At 37.1% G+C, this 15,672-nt stretch overlaps 2 protein-coding genes and 1 long non-coding RNA gene across 7 annotated transcripts; all 3 read right to left on the reverse strand.

Moving 5' to 3' along the window:
• Positions 1-117: 117 nt before the first annotated feature.
• Positions 118-5,345, reverse strand: LOC117620712 (carbonic anhydrase 2). The gene is made up of 11 exons (XM_034350878.1): positions 5,010-5,345; positions 3,037-3,662; positions 2,176-2,234; positions 1,902-2,051; positions 1,753-1,801; positions 1,551-1,667; positions 1,390-1,443; positions 1,221-1,306; positions 1,003-1,111; positions 731-889; positions 118-421 (listed from the first exon to the last, which is right to left on the reverse strand). Exons 2-11 carry the CDS (start codon positions 3,229-3,231, stop codon positions 383-385), a joined length of 1,017 nt encoding a protein of 338 aa, XP_034206769.1. The 5' UTR covers positions 3,232-3,662; positions 5,010-5,345; the 3' UTR covers positions 118-382.
• An 867-nt stretch (positions 5,346-6,212) lies between these two features.
• On the reverse strand, positions 6,213-8,250 carry LOC117623008. Of its 2 annotated transcripts, none has more exons than XR_004585058.1 (3): positions 8,095-8,250; positions 6,955-7,143; positions 6,213-6,605 (listed from the first exon to the last, which is right to left on the reverse strand). It is a non-coding gene; the product is annotated as an uncharacterized LOC117623008 (long non-coding RNA). The 2 variants fall into 2 exon arrangements; XR_004585059.1 differs by having other exon boundaries at positions 8,083-8,250.
• Positions 8,251-9,406: 1,156 nt separating this feature from the next.
• On the reverse strand, positions 9,407-13,535 carry LOC117623571 (phosphoglucan phosphatase LSF1, chloroplastic). 4 transcript variants are annotated; one of them, XM_034354602.1, is made up of 10 exons: positions 13,074-13,535; positions 12,853-12,959; positions 12,221-12,680; positions 12,021-12,092; positions 11,743-11,864; positions 11,097-11,312; positions 10,826-10,931; positions 10,469-10,581; positions 10,008-10,152; positions 9,407-9,719 (listed from the first exon to the last, which is right to left on the reverse strand). In XM_034354602.1, the coding sequence occupies exons 1-10, from the start codon at positions 13,374-13,376 to the stop codon at positions 9,600-9,602; spliced, it is 1,764 nt and encodes a 587-aa protein (XP_034210493.1). In that variant the 5' UTR covers positions 13,377-13,535; the 3' UTR covers positions 9,407-9,599. The 4 variants fall into 4 exon arrangements, with proteins under 4 accessions (XP_034210493.1, XP_034210492.1, XP_034210495.1 ...); XM_034354601.1 differs by having other exon boundaries at positions 12,221-12,696; positions 12,863-12,959; positions 13,074-13,487; XM_034354604.1 differs by lacking the exon at positions 11,097-11,312 and having other exon boundaries at positions 12,221-12,696; positions 12,863-12,959; positions 13,074-13,487.
• Between the last annotated feature and the right edge of the window lie 2,137 nt (positions 13,536-15,672).

Consider the following 15,672-nt stretch of genomic DNA (forward strand, 5'->3'; position numbering starts at 1 on the left):
ATTGTCTGACAGGGAGGGAGCAATAAGATATGGTTTTTGTGGTTTTGGCTTTCAGCTCATCTATAAGACGTGCGAACAAATTTCCAATAATCGACGGACGCAGAAGCTTAGAAGAAATTAAGAGGAACTTGGGATTAACAACCCAAACTTTAGATAAAAGAAAGATGGCTTAAATTGTTGGTCTACATAACCCAATTCACTTTATCATAACCCATTCATCATATATGCGTAATTAGATTCATATCATGAGGAGATGGAGCCACATGTTTGCAATGATCATCATCTCTAAGGCTCTCTCTCTCTCTCTCTCTCTCTCTCTCTCTCTCTCTCTCTCTCTCTCTCTCTCTCTCTAAACCATGGAATGGAATTGGTGGTGATGCCCCTAGAGCTTCCACTGCAGTACGGTGGCCACCTCTTTTACCTAAACAAACAAACCAGAAGAAAATTGCAGTATTCTCTAACGAAAATAAACCAGAAAAAGTGCTTTTTATTTTTTCAAACAAACAAGGTGAAAGAGGGAGCCAACAGCCAACGTGGTCTCCGTTATATATTTATTTGCGAACCATGTAGTAGATACAAACAACAGACACGAAGAAAGGGAAGGGAAATATACTAGATTTTACATTGCAGTTGCAGTTGCAGAAAGAAATAAAGAAACATAATGGGATGGATACTTATTAGGGCAGAAGAAGAGAAAATGGATGGTTTGAAGATGAAGATGGGATCATACGGAGAGAGAGGTAGAGAAGCTAAAGTCAACATCCCACAACTCAAAACCTCCCTTGACAAAGTCGTAGTAGCCTCCCTTGATTGCCAGAGTTTTCTTCAGCAAACCATCTCTCACAAATGGATAGCTCAGCAGATTCCCAATCGACACATTCACCGCCTCCTGCATTCATTTCCTCTTGTTAAATTAATTCATTAATAAGCATGCATGCATGCAAATTGCAATGATGCAATGCAAAAACAGAGGAGCAGGAAAAGCAGAGCAGAGCAGGGGACCTTTTCACAATGGCTGCATAATTCAGCAAAGGGAGCATCAGCGCCATGGTCTGCCTTCACCTTCTTCCCTGCAGGGGAGGCGATGCTCACCCAGTCTTCTATGAAGTCACTGCATCATCATCATGACATGAATCATGATCAAGCAACAAGGTTAAATAAATAATAATAATTAAGATTAACAAAGGCAGGCGGCCTTGTTCTTAATTAATCTTACGTACGTGGAGGTTTTTCCATCTTCTGGGATGGACAAGAGTCCCTTAATCCCACCACAAGCGCTGTGCCCAATCACCACAATGTATTGAACCTTTTTGTGTACGCAAATCAAGTCAGTTAGTTTAAGTTAACCCAGAGAGGAATAAAAAACTGGAGATGAATGAAATTGATTACCTTAAGATGCAAAACAGCATACTCAACGGCAGCCCCAGTCCCAGAGTATCTAGTCTGTTGTTCAAACAATTCCAGGTTTCCAAAATTAGAAACTGTCATTGATTCATTTGTACAAATTCAGAATTGTTAATGTGATTAATCTAATAAGGAAGAAATGAAACCTTATCAAAGGGTGGGACCAAATTAGCAACTGTGCGGACCACAAAAGCCTCCCCTGGCTGGATATCCAGAACATGTGATGGGCAAACCCGGGAATCCGAGCATGCAAACAACATAAACTGCAAACACAAACGACATTCATTCATTCAAAACTGCAAAAAAAAAAACTCATTATCATTCAGATATATGAATATAAATTTATACCTTGGGCCATTGGCCTGTGGCAAGTTCGTTGAACAGAGCTGGGTTGGTGCTGTGAAGTGACAAAACACAAATTTACCAATTTAATTAAGAAACAAAATGCATGGCTAAACTAAATATATATGGTATGAGCTTCATTCAAGTGTGCATACTCATATTTCTCTTTCTTGAAGTGAATGAAGCCGCTCTTGAGTCTCTCGACGGCATCATAAGTCTTGGTGCCGCTGCCATCGGCTGTCTGCAATTGGGCTGTTATCTGCTCCACCTTGGATGCTGCTTCAGCTTTCAGCTCTGCCTTCTCACTGCATGAACAATTAACCCAACAAGCATTTTACTGATTTTTTAATCCTCCCATCCCATGCATCCCAAATATGAACACAAACACAAAGACAAACTAAAACTAGTAGTTGAACAGAAAGAAAGTACCTGAGAAGTTTCTGGAGAGATGCAATGGCCTCTTCATATTCCTTTCCCATTTCTTCCTTCTACAAAATATCCGCAGAGAAAATAACATGTTCAGTTAACAAGAGATTTACACTTTCCATATATAATCACATACAGTAAACAATAACAACCAGTGATTACAAAGGATATCCGCAGGGGATATATTTTCTTACTTATTGACTCAACGGCACCGTTTTCAGTACTAGTTTTAGCTTAAGTTGGTGCATGAGGCAAGAATGGTAGGTCCTTGAATATTTATACCTTTCATTTACCAGTCAATTTTAAAATTGGAGCGGAAGTGTTAGATGGTAAAATTAGTACCATACATGTGTCATTTTCTTTTTTCTTTGTTTTTTTTATTTTGATCATACACGTGTCACTTCTGAGTGATGAAAATCAAACTGCCGCGTGATGAGGAACCGATGAGATGATGGGGAATCAATGACCAGCGTCCACGTCGTCCCGGTAAGCAGCGGATTAGTTGTGTGACAACAAAACAGATTACTTCCATTTATAAATAATTTGACACGTATATATAGCAATTAATTCTCATTCTACTACTTTATCCACGTGAACCAAAGACCAATGTGGAAAATGCCACGAAACCAGTTCATCAATTAAATCACAGGTGTTGTTCTAACAAAATAAATAAATAAATAAATCACGGTTGTTGTAAAATGTCAGTTTGATAAACAAAGCAAAAAAAAACCTCAGATCAAATGCAGACCTTAGCTAGGGTTAGCTAGTCACATTGTCATAATATAGTTATATAGTTCTAGTACTAGTTGAGAGAGAGAGAGAGAGAGAGAGAGAGAGAGAGAGAGAGAGAGAGAGAGAGAGTACCCTAGTTAGAGCAGGAACAGAGGAAACAGGCTTCTTCTGGATGAGGTTAGGGGCAGGAGATCGAGAAGCAGGAGAAGTAGTGAGCCTGGCAGAAACACTGCAAGGACTAGGTTTCCTACTGGTAGCAGGAGAGAAGGGTGAGGAGGAGGAAGAAGAGGTGAGGTTGAAGCTCTTAACTAGCGAAGCTGAAGACATGGTGGGCAACGAACCCTGGACCTTCCTGCCTTTATAGAACTCACCAACCCACCACCTCCTCGTCTATATGAATATGATATATCCACCCAAGGGGCCTGGCTAGCTAGCTCTGCATTGAAATTGTGATGGAGAAAGCCAGGTAAACGAGAGCTTCTAATCTTCAAGGATGAGGTTTGGACGTTGGAGATGAACCCATGCATATCTCTCCATCCTCTGCCTGTCGCCACGACACAACACAAGTTAATAATAACAAACACCAACTATTTTCTTCCTCCCTCCATTGTAAATTGCTGCTTCCACGCATTTGGTTGTTTGTTTGGACACGTGCCACAATGCCGTTGGTGTTTTTACCTTCTATCTTCAACCTTAGAGTGTCCAGACCACTTGATCCTCCTATCCGATTCCCTCCTATATACGTTGTTGATTGTTCTCTGAGTGTGAGTGTGAGAGTGAGAGAGTGACTGATCAAATACGATATAATATGTAATAATGCAGTATAGATAAGTTAGATACATCTCATTTTTATATACTAATGCGATAATGAGTTAGATACATTATCATTTCATTATTCCTAATCTCCTTCCTAGCTAATAGTTTGAACAAGACTATAAGACATACAATTTCATTCATGAAACACTCCACTATTTTGTGAGAATATTGTGAAAATGTCCCACGTTGGAAAATTAAAAAATCTTGCAAATGCGGAGTTAGACTACTCCTTATATTGTCAATTGAGGTGGAACTTTAACTTCCTTCACATCCATCCCGATATCCTTCCCTTCCTCAATTACTCAGCGAGTCACATAATGTAATATATATGCATATAGACAAGTTCAAGTATGTTCATAAAGGAAGTAAATTCAGTAACTCACATTTGCCTACTCAACAATCTACTGCATTTTGATTCATTGTAAAAGTTGGTGGCTGGCAATATTCAGGGACTTTTAGAGCCTAGATATATAGCCTAGCCAGGCCATGATGTTTTCTTTTTCTGAAATTAAAAATATATCAAGATTCTATCTTGAATTTCCAAAGCCATAATAGCTACATACATATCTACACTCTCCATATATTCAATGTGGATAAAGTTGACTAATTTATTACATCCATAAAAATAAATAAATAAAAACCTCCTAATCTATGAATATATTACTACCACAGGCTAAATGTGAGTTTTTTTATAAAATAAATAAAAAAGAAAAAGAAGAAGAAGAAGACATGGTTCTGGTTCTATGGTTGTCTATCGTAGGGTGAAATGGAATTAATGGCTGACATGCAACAGACATAATGGGTGACAGATTACAGAGATAAGGTCCTATCCTTAAAACTTCAAACTTATGGTTCTTGTGGATTCTGGCTTCTTCTTCTTTTTTTGTTGGTCGAAAGTGGATTATTTCTCACTCTTCTATCTGTTTTCTGGCCCTGGCTCTGGCTCTAGGGTATATATATGTCTTATATTCTACGGATTTTGTCGGCCTCTCCCGTACCTTCTTTTGGACTTGTAGCATACTTTCGATTTCCACCCTATACTTTCGATTTGTAGCGAATCGTGTACATTATTACTAGGTCTATCTTTTTTTCTTTTAATTTTTGCTTTCACTCTCTCACCTTTGTGGGCTTGCAATTTATTTTGGGCTGCCCAACTAAAGCCTACAATAGAATTTGCAACATGACTACCCATCCCAAAATTACATAGTTAAGTAAAACTGGAAATTGCAAAAAGAACTTCATGTAGGAAGTAAAAACAGCATGTAAATGAGTTCATGCCTGTACTGTACCCATTTATTTTCTTCCATTTTGCTGCTTCACGATGCATATCATGTAAATCACAAGTCGTGCCAAATAAATTATCTTCTGGGTGCTCCTCTCTCAGCGTGAAGAGTGTCATCAAATCCCAATCGTTGTTGGGTCGATAGGCCTCATAGAGTTAGACGATGAATTTCGAAGTGGTATTGTCACACCGAAAAATTACTAGGAATCGAACCGAATTAATTTAAGAAGTCAGGATTGAAAGTAGTGAAAGCAAAACGCTTCCTTGCCCGTGTGCACCTCAGCAGCATAAAGTGGCCGGACAGAAGGCATCATCAATAACTGATTGGCAACCGCGACTATGTATCAAGAATCAAAAGGTCAAAACCAAAAGAAAAGAAAAAAGAAGTGAAAATCGGGACAATAAGAGAGAGGGAGAGGGAGAGGGAGAGAGAGCGAGGGAGGGAGGGAAGGGGATGTGTTCAGTAACAAACATTATATGAATTTCTATCTTTCTATATGTCGACATTTTTCTTCTCTAACAAACATTATGTCGACATTTTTGGTATCATATTACATGCATGCGAGTGCGACATATTTAGCTGTAATTTCTCTTTTTGTGTACAAATTTAGATTAGATGCTGCCATGCTGGTCCCCAGTTCACAGGGCTCTCTTGGATTACGCTCCTCTCCCCTTCCATTTGGAAACCTCTGATGTGCAAGTGCAAATACCAACTCTATTTATGAATATTATACACAAACCACCTCAAGAATCGAATCAAGTTACAATTTATGAAAATGTCTTTTATTGCATGATATTTTCTAAACCACCAGACAACGGTCGTATTATTATGGAAATCACCACACAACGGTAAGATACGTTCAAAATATACAAATATTATTTAAATAGTATAGCCGCACGGCTATACTATTAAAATTGAATATATTTAAAACGTATAGCCGTTCGGCTATTCCATTAAAATGTTCGAATATATTAGTATAGCCGCGCGGCTATACTAATAAAATTGAATATATATAAAAGGTATAGCCGTTCGGCTATTCTATTAAAATATTCGAATATATTTGAAGAGTATAGCCGATCGGCTATAATATTGACAAATTCGAATATATTTCAATAGTATAGCCGAATGGCTATACTGTTAGAATATTCAAATATATTTAAAGAGTATAACCGCACGGCTATATATATATATATATAATATCAAGGGGTGGAGCCCAATTTTCAATTTCAAGTGCATTCAGCAGTGAAAGCAAAGCGTTTCCTATCTTTAACAGCAAGACTCCAATGATCTACTCCAGGTGTATATCGATTCTCCTTGCTACCACCCATTACATGAAGTCTACCTCTCCAAAGTTGAGTTGCTCGGGCACAGCATCAGCTGCAATTTTAGCCAGCTTATAACTTATCTGTGAAAAGTGAAGACCAGAATCAAACTAAGGCCGTAAATACAGTAACATAAACACAGAGCAGAGGTGATCATTAGGGTAATGAAATTTGACAGCACTGTACAGTCAAGTTCCTCTCTGTAAGCACCCAACAAGAAGCAATGACGCAAAAGACTGCTGGCAAGCCATAGAAAGGAAAAATGAATCATCCAAAATTCCTGTCAAAGGAAAAAAAAAAAAAAAAGTATGAAAACTAAATACTATCATTTTCACTATCAAAGAGACAAGCAAGTGTGCATAAAAATATGATTACCAAATCTGTCAGCCGCAGACAAGTGTTTCTTTTCTATAGCATTTCTAAGTGCAAGATCTCAAGAAAATGTAAGACCAATCTATACAGTAGTCATTTCAACGGGGTTAAGTTAAAAGTAATGTGCTAAATCATGAAAATTTGGATGTTAAAAATAAGCAACAGACCATTTTAATAAATAAAAAAGGACATAGCCTGAAAAAATCAGTAGATATATAGCATGAACAATATAAAAAAAAACAATTTAAGGTTCTCACATAATCAATGGTACCGTATCCAGCAAACACGAATAGAAGATTCTTTATTTGTATAGCGGCTATAGCCGCCGCATCCAAGCGAGCTACAGGTGCGGCGGCCATATTTTCCCATTTTAATTCTGGTCCAGGCAAATCAGCAAAAGTTGCTGATAAAACTCTCCCAGGAGCAGTATCGTTTTTATGATTTCCCTAAAGGTAACAGAATAGCAGTTAAAACTTTATTGGCCATTAATTTAACATAACATGAAAAAGTTCAGGAAGATAAGTAAAAGGACAACGCATTGGTTTCATAAAAGTGGAAATTCACTTCCTTAACCCATTGATGGATGGGATTAAGCTCCAATAACGGGACCATTTTTTTTCTAATAGGTACATAATTTACTCATATGCCCAATAACAGAAACCCAAATTCATGAAATCTTAACTTCGCTTTTCCTTTCACCACATTTTCAAGTGGAACCGGAAAAGCATCCTAGAAGCTCAAAATAAAGAATAGCAGTCCATGCAATTTCATAATTTTCAATATGCCAAATATACTAATATCCAAAATCTTATATCCGTTTTCTTCTGCTGCATCTTCTCAGCACCCACAACAAAATCAAATTTGAAATCTGCAAAAACTAATCAAATAAGCAACAATGAACTTCAACAAAGCAACCTAGCAAACTTTTTTTTTTCATTTTCCACAATGCTTCACAAACCGAACAATGCCGGTAAGAATTCACATCAAGAAGAAATAACCCACAACAATGGGGGTGAAGTAGCTCGTTGAAATCGACAGAAACACTAATCACAACGTACAACCAACTCTCACATCAAGAAATAAAAGCACCAATTCCTTCGCGGAACACTTTAACACACTAAACAAAACCGCGACAAAAATATTCATACAAACTCAGCAGCAAAAATGAGCTTCAATATAGCAACCAAACAAACTAAAAAGGCACATTTTCTCACAAATCAGACAATACTGAGATTAAATTCACATGAAAAGTCCTAAAGCAGCACGAATGAGCTTCAACAAAACAACCGAACAATAAAAAGTATAATTTTTCCCTCGTTTTGACACAAGCCAACCAATGCACAGATAAGAATTCACATAAAAACGCAACAAAGAGCCAAGCAAACCTTTCCGGGTACCTCATCGTCAGTCTTCGTGTGGGTGTGAGGATCAGACTGGGTTTTGAAATATCAAGAGGAGGAGCCCAATTGGAGGCAATGGAAATATAGGAATTAGCAAACCGAGGCGAAGAAGCCCAAAGGAAATCAGCAATCAGAGCAAATATATACAGTAGTCATTTCAACGGGTTTAAGTTAAAAGTAATGTGCTAAATCATGAAAATTTGGATTTAAATATATATCTTTAAATATTCAAATATATTTAAATCGTATAGCCGAGCGGCTATACAATTAAAATATTCGAATATATTTAAAGCGTATAGCCGCGTGGCTATACTATTAAAATATTCAAATATATTCAACGCGTATAGCTACACGGCTACACTATTAGAATATTCGATATATTGTACGAGTAAAGCCGAGCGGCTATACTATTAAAATATTAGTATATATTTAAAAAGTATAGCCGCTCGGCTAGACTATTAAAATATTCGTATATATTTAAATTGTATAGCCGCGCGGCTATACTGTTAAAATATTCGTATATATTTAAATGGTATAGCCGTGCGGCTATACTGTTAAAATATTGGAATATATTCAAAGAGTATACCCACGCGGCTATACTATTAAAATACTGGAATACATTTAAAGAGTATAGCCGTGCGGCTATACTATAAGGAGAGATGCCCGGTTTACAATTTGTAAATTTAATGGTTTTAACTCAGCAACGCAAACTTTGGAGAATCGATATACACCTGGAGTAGATCATTGGAGTCTTGCTGTTAAAGCCGGGAAATGATGAATCTAGTTCTTCAATCAAGGACAAATATTTACTAACAAATTGATTTTCCAGTTCACATCAGTACAAAAGGTTCCCGTGAGCTAAGCAGAAACCAGCGAAGAAGGGCTACAACTCAACAAAGCCTTAATCCCGATATATGGGCTCAGCTACACTAACACTATATATACACACACATGAGCACACACAAATACATACATACATCTATAATCTATAATATATATACATACATAAATAAGAGCAAAATGACATAAAGGCATGGTATAAATGACATAAAGACATGGTACAAATGACGTTCTCATTCACAAACGCGTATGCACGCAGCACAAACGTACACTTCATTCTATGCAATCTTATTAAGGCAGGCATGAAATGAGCACAATCAATCTCTCTCTTCTGTCTATCTCTTCTCTGGTTTGATACTGTTGTTCTTAGTTCTACTACTACTGGTGCAAAACCCTCCAAAAGGGCCCATCGTAAGAAAATAACCTGGCTCGCATTTTAAACATAAGATATACTTACCAACTCTTTAGATGTTGTGCAAGTGCAAATACCAACTCAATTTATTAATATCATACAGAATCACCTCAAGAATCGAATCAAGTTACAATTATGAAAACGTCTTTTACTTTGGAAACTAATTCCATGATATGTTCTAAACTACCAGCCTCAGAAAAGAAAAAGAAAAATGTAAGACAACGACTGTATGATGGAAATCACCAGCCATCTACTTTGGAGCTAGTCTAATTGGGCATATAGAGAATGAAACACAACGAGCAGCTTTTGCCAGCATGAACCGCTCATTTTCTGTTAGTGGCCTCTCAATCACCTTCACAACATTCACATCCTATCAAAAAAGTCAAAACAGCCATCAGAATTGGAGATACAACCCCCCACAAGTGAAGTGATCATAGTCATCATAGGATATATAAAAAGGAGAAAGATCAATCTTTCCCGAATAGCACATCATGTATCATATCCTTTGGGGAAGGAAAGCATACGCACTGGACAAGTCCAATTTCTGCTTCTTGGAAGAGAAAACAAGTCCAGAGATTTAATGTACTAATACTTGTTTAAATTTATATCAAAATGAAAACAATTGATGAAACAGATATGCATAAGTGCAGTGACTGACCTTTATCTGTTGTTGAACACTAGGTCTCACACTGGCAGTATCGCCGATGATGATTATATTGTTGACATTTCCACTTTGATCCCTTTCAGAAGGGGAGGATGTCGAATGCCGCCATTGCCCATTAACAATGAACTTGTAGTAATACCTGCAGGTCATGAGCATAATACCATTTAAAACGAAATTTAGATAAACTCATCATGTGATACTTCCATGATTAACTAGTCTAAGAAAACTTGAAAAAAATAAACAAAAAACTCATGCGTATAAAACTCTAACTCTACACATATGCATATTAATGTGTTTCTGAGGTTTAAGTAATAAAGTTAATTAAGAAAAATAGAAATCACAATGCATTAGCTTTACAAGTTTTTCAAGCACTGGAGTTAACTAAGGGCATCAGGTCTCGTATTTTGATCCCTGTGACAATAACAAAATAAGTAATACAATGCTTTTTTACTTACTTTCCTTGTGAAAGTCTAACTTCTGCTTCCCATCGTGATCCACCTTTGTGATTTGCCCGAATTGGTTCTTTCCAATTTGCAGTGAAATCTCCAACCAAGGTTACATCCTCCCCCTGAAAATAGAGACAGAGACGAAGCACCAACAGACACAAAGTAGTTCCATTACTGCTCAAATATAGAAGGTATAATATGCTTTAAAGACTACATGCTTAAAAACTATTTACAGAACTAGTCTTAGGCCAAGTAAGGCATTGCGAAAGAAATTTCCCTCATTGTCCCTTCAGATTTATACAATGACCATCGCCACTGCTAAAGTATACATTATATACTTGAATTGAAACTGAAATTGTCAACTACCTCTTGCCCATTCCATACAAATGTCACAGCATGTGTTGGAGGTCCTTCATGCATGCCATTTTCCACCATGGCTATAAGATCCCATGTTGCCCAAGCAATTGCCGGTCTGCATAAAAATTTCAAGAATACCGTTCACCATTTAGCAATTACAAAGTGGCCCTAATCACAATAAGTGACTTCTTTCTTTTGATTAGTCAGTCACAAGCGAGGGAATTTTGTTCTTTTCATTCTGTATAGAACTCAAAAAATGAGAAGTGTTAACGAGAATAACCTGTCAGGCCTGCATAAATGCAACCCAGTTACAAAATTATAAGCTGCGTGAAGGGAAGTATCAGTCATCCAGTGCAGGTATGCTATTACGCAAGCAGGAGACCGATTAAAACCAGTCGTACAAGTCACAAAAACACGATGATTCTTTTTCAATAAGCGTAATAATAAGCCCACACAAAATGGTAGTTTCTTCCTTAAATCAAAAGAATCTCCCTCCCTGCCAAAAAAATAAAAAATAAAAATTTGTTCAAACATTTTATGAGGTCTAGCTAGTGAGTTATAAGCAACTAAAGCATTACCCTTTGACACATCCAGAAATTCCTTTCCGTTTCTGAAATTCGCATTACATTATGAGGAATATCATCCTAAATTAATTTTAATTCCTTCTTTGGTTGAAAATACATGACACTACTAAATTACTAATGCATTTAAGCTAAATGTCCAGAAACTAGTCAGATGCTGAAATTTAAAAATTCATCAAAAGTGCTAACATTATTCCTGATTAATATTTGATAAAACGATTGTTGAAACTACAAGAAGCAAGCACATGCACAACCTCCATGATTTGAAGTGACTTCAAAAGAAGATTTAGCAAATTTATATCATCAATAAATAGAAGATTGTACAGAATCTTTTATTTTTTTTACCTTATTGGATAGTTGATCATCAGAATGTTGAATTTTTGGCACGACTCATTTATTGAGATGGAATTTATTCCCCAATTTTCTGTCTCAGTTCCACTTTGGAAATTCAGTATAGCAGTGACTCCCTGTATGAAGAATTTCCATAGAAGTTAAAGAGAGACATGGAAAGGAAGTTGATACAATATCACAATGCGTATGTAGACTACAAATTTCCAATGACACAACACAACAACAACAAAAAAGTTCTTTTGCATAAAAATACATGGCGTAACAGCACTCACCGCGACATTGGACAATGTCTCCACATCATCTTCTGTTTGTATACATGATCCAACATATATTTGCTCTGTAATCTAACAAATGAAAAACATAATGAATGAGCAAGCCAACGAAAATTTCAACTCATACAAACTATGCTATCGAAAGAACAAAAAATTATTCAGTACAAGTATATAGTCAAAGAATTTGATGCATATCACACCTTACTGTAGCGCATGCCAATAGAGTGGTTATAGTATAGCTCGCCTTTAGAGCGATCCAGTGCCTTAATATATTCCTCAAGTGGGAAATTTCCATGAGCCCATTCTCCATGTTCCGACTCCTCCTCAGAAAATATACAAACAAGTTTGCTCATGGGTTGGGCAAGAGTATTCTTCTGCATTTGTGATTGAACACGACCATTTTGGCCATTCAACAAATTCCATCCTTGTGACTTTAGAAACTTTGAGGAGAAAGTAACAAAACCAGAATTCCCACTGTTTTCGGTAGCTGATTGCAAACTTGAAGCCAACACAGTCTTGTTCCAAGTGGCGAAAGGAACTCGACCTCTATTGAAAAGATTATCAAGATCATTCAAAAGAAGCAGCTGCTGAATTGGAAAAGGTGAGAGTGGTCTCTCAAGAACCAGGCTAAAAGATCCTGCTTTCTCCGTGAGCATCTTCCTGAAGAAACCAAAGACTGAAAAAAATAAAAACAAAAACAAAAACAAAAATGAACTGACAATCTTTCGCAGCGAAATCATTAACAATATTGAAATTTTTCAAAGGCTAATTGGGACATTTAATCCAAAATTCATTTAATGAAATTATGAAATGCAAAATGTTAATAGCATACTGTGCATCACCAAAGTCCTTGGCCTCAAGAAGCCTCCCTCCAGACGAATCACCAGCCTTTTTCAGTGTGTCACCCACCATTACTATCCTCGACTTCTCCGCATTGCCCTGAAAAATCGAATTCAAGAAAACAAATAAACCCATCAAAACAGAGAAACAGAATCAGTCAGACCAAAAGGTCTGAACTTTTGTTGAAAGAAAAGAGAGAAAGGACGGAAATACCCCTTTCTTGAGGGAGTGGACAAAGATTTTGCCGTCGACGGAGAGCGCGAATCGAATTCCGAGCGGTTTGTCGAGAGTGACCATGTACTCGTTCAAGTTCATCTTGAATGATGGCGAACTGTTGGACATCGCGAGAATCCTAACGGTTCCACCATTGGAGCGAAGCTTCTCTGGACGACTCATCGTTGAGCGGCCATTGATGAAAGACACGCGTCCGCCCCAAAAGGAGGAGGAGCAGCCGTGGAGTAACGGCGGAGATGAAGGATCGAGAGCTCTGCTACTCTGCAGTTGCAGAGTGACCATGTTTTTGAGGAATTCCAGACAGGTTTTTAGCTGTTGCAAAGTGTGAAATGGAGCTTAAGATCATGTGCTGGAACCTTCAGCTGAATTCAACGAGCTTTCCAGCGCTTTTTGTTTGTTTGGCGTTTCCGGATATCTGCAGTGCCACGTCGGATGAGTATAAAAAAGTTTGCACCACTCATGGCCCGTACAGAAGATGACGTTGATTTGTGTAAGGACAATATCGTAATTTTGAATTGATGATGAACGAGCGTAGATCAATCACGAATAGTCACGAGAAGCATGGGAATATGTTTTCCCGCCAGATATTTTACGATGCATTTCTGACCGTTGATGAACTTATCAGACTATTTTAGAAGAACCTTGACCTTTCAATGTATCCAACCAACCAGCTTTGGCATTTTGGTAAAGTTGCAGACTTGAGTGACTAGATTAGTGAGTGGACCGCAGAACACCAAAAAATGTGGCATGGAGCAATTGCCCAATTAACCCTTTTCCTTATGAGCATTTTGGATGAATCAATGTTTGGTAATTCATCTCTACATCATCATTTTGACAAAGTGATGAGACTAAAAAGTACGAGAATGTTTAATTTATCATGATATAAGATACTATAAGAGGGTTGATATTCACTATCGCTTGATACAATTTATCTATCTCCTACCATACGATAGACATATTTAATTAGTTCATAAATTCTCTTATACAAACAATCTTTCGAGATAATTTAATCACATTAATAGCAAATTGAGTTCCTTAAAATGTCACTTGGGATGTCATAAAAAAGTTTTTTACACTCAACCCATAAAAACATTTCTTTATAGAGAAGAAGACCAATTATAGTTTACGTTAGAATTGAATTGATCAACAAGAAGAAAGGCTTTTCGAAGCCCTATTGGTTATGTTATATATAATGGTGCACAATTTTCAAGCCGTTGTATTGCGAAGCATGATCCTCACCTCTCGGATCACAAAATTAATAATATTTTAGGCATTAGTTAATAGCATAATGTGCGTTTCCAGGCATGTTCCACAAATGAAGTTAACTTGATACACACTCCTAATTACGTTTTTTTTTTTCAAATTTTCACATTGTTTTTTTCCTTCTTTTATTTTATGTCAACAAGATCAAGGTGAGGTAGGTGAAGGTATTTTTCTCAGAATTCACATTCAAAGCATATTTTGAAACTGTCAATCAGGACATGGCTAGCTCAGCTTGAGATGCGACCAATGACCCAATCAATAACCAAATGAGATTTGTACGAAGCGGACTAATCAAACATAGAGGAACTAAACAAATGATAGTCTAACTCGAGACTACTGCTGGGAGTTCAAATTTGAAACTAGTAATCTATAAGTTAAGGTCGTTATTTTTCATCAGGCTAGACTCTAGTGGCAAATTTCGATTTACTTAATTTGTTAGACCATCAATTTTCCATTAATGTTAATAAACGTAGAGGGACGCCACCTTTGGTTTTCTATGGTAGCCAATTAATGCAAAAACCCCCGATTGAAATTTGAGAGGACTGCCAACCAGTAAACTCCGGCAGAGAGTTAAGGGTCGTTAGATGAGACAGTGTTTTCACACACCTAAGCTGGTCTGAAAATTCAAAGGATGGAGACACCCACTTTGTTCTGGAGCCAATCAGCTACCCAAACACTAATTATCATTTAATCTTTGATTATTTTGAGCAATTATTTGTGTGAATGAAGCAAAATGGGGCTCTCAGAGCTTAGCAGCTGGCAGATTTGCACTCAGAGCATTAGGTCAACTTGCTTGCTTATTGTTTCCCATTTTGTCCACAAAAGTTTCAGGATTGAAGGTCTGAAGTGAAGATTCCTGCTTTTACTTTTGTGGATTTTCCAACATTAGTGCAAAAGTGGCGGAATTGGAAAATAACAGCAGCAGCCGCGTAACCAGTTCAGTTGGACAAATGTTCTCTTTTTTTTTTTTTATTCTTCTTACAAATAATAGAAATCAAGATAGAAAAGTATTCTGATTTTTCAACAGGGACAAGTTTTATTTTTGTACCGACGACCACATACTATATTTTGAATACACACGATAAATCTAAATTACTACAAATTAATTTAATTACGGAAAATAATTCAAACTCGAATAAAAGAGAGACGGCAACAACAGAGAGAAAAGTCTGGGACCCGATGACAGCCAGCACTGGACTCACCATCAATTTAATTGTAGTTAGTGGTCCCTTCAATTTTAAGCAGAGCACAACAAAACTCGAACCTCATCCGCTCATCGCATTCTCATTTCACTGTCTCTCGGATTAAGATTGAA

This window comes from Prunus dulcis, chromosome 3 (genome assembly GCF_902201215.1).
Source record: "Prunus dulcis chromosome 3, ALMONDv2, whole genome shotgun sequence".
Classification (NCBI taxonomy): Eukaryota; Viridiplantae; Streptophyta; class Magnoliopsida; order Rosales; family Rosaceae; genus Prunus; species Prunus dulcis.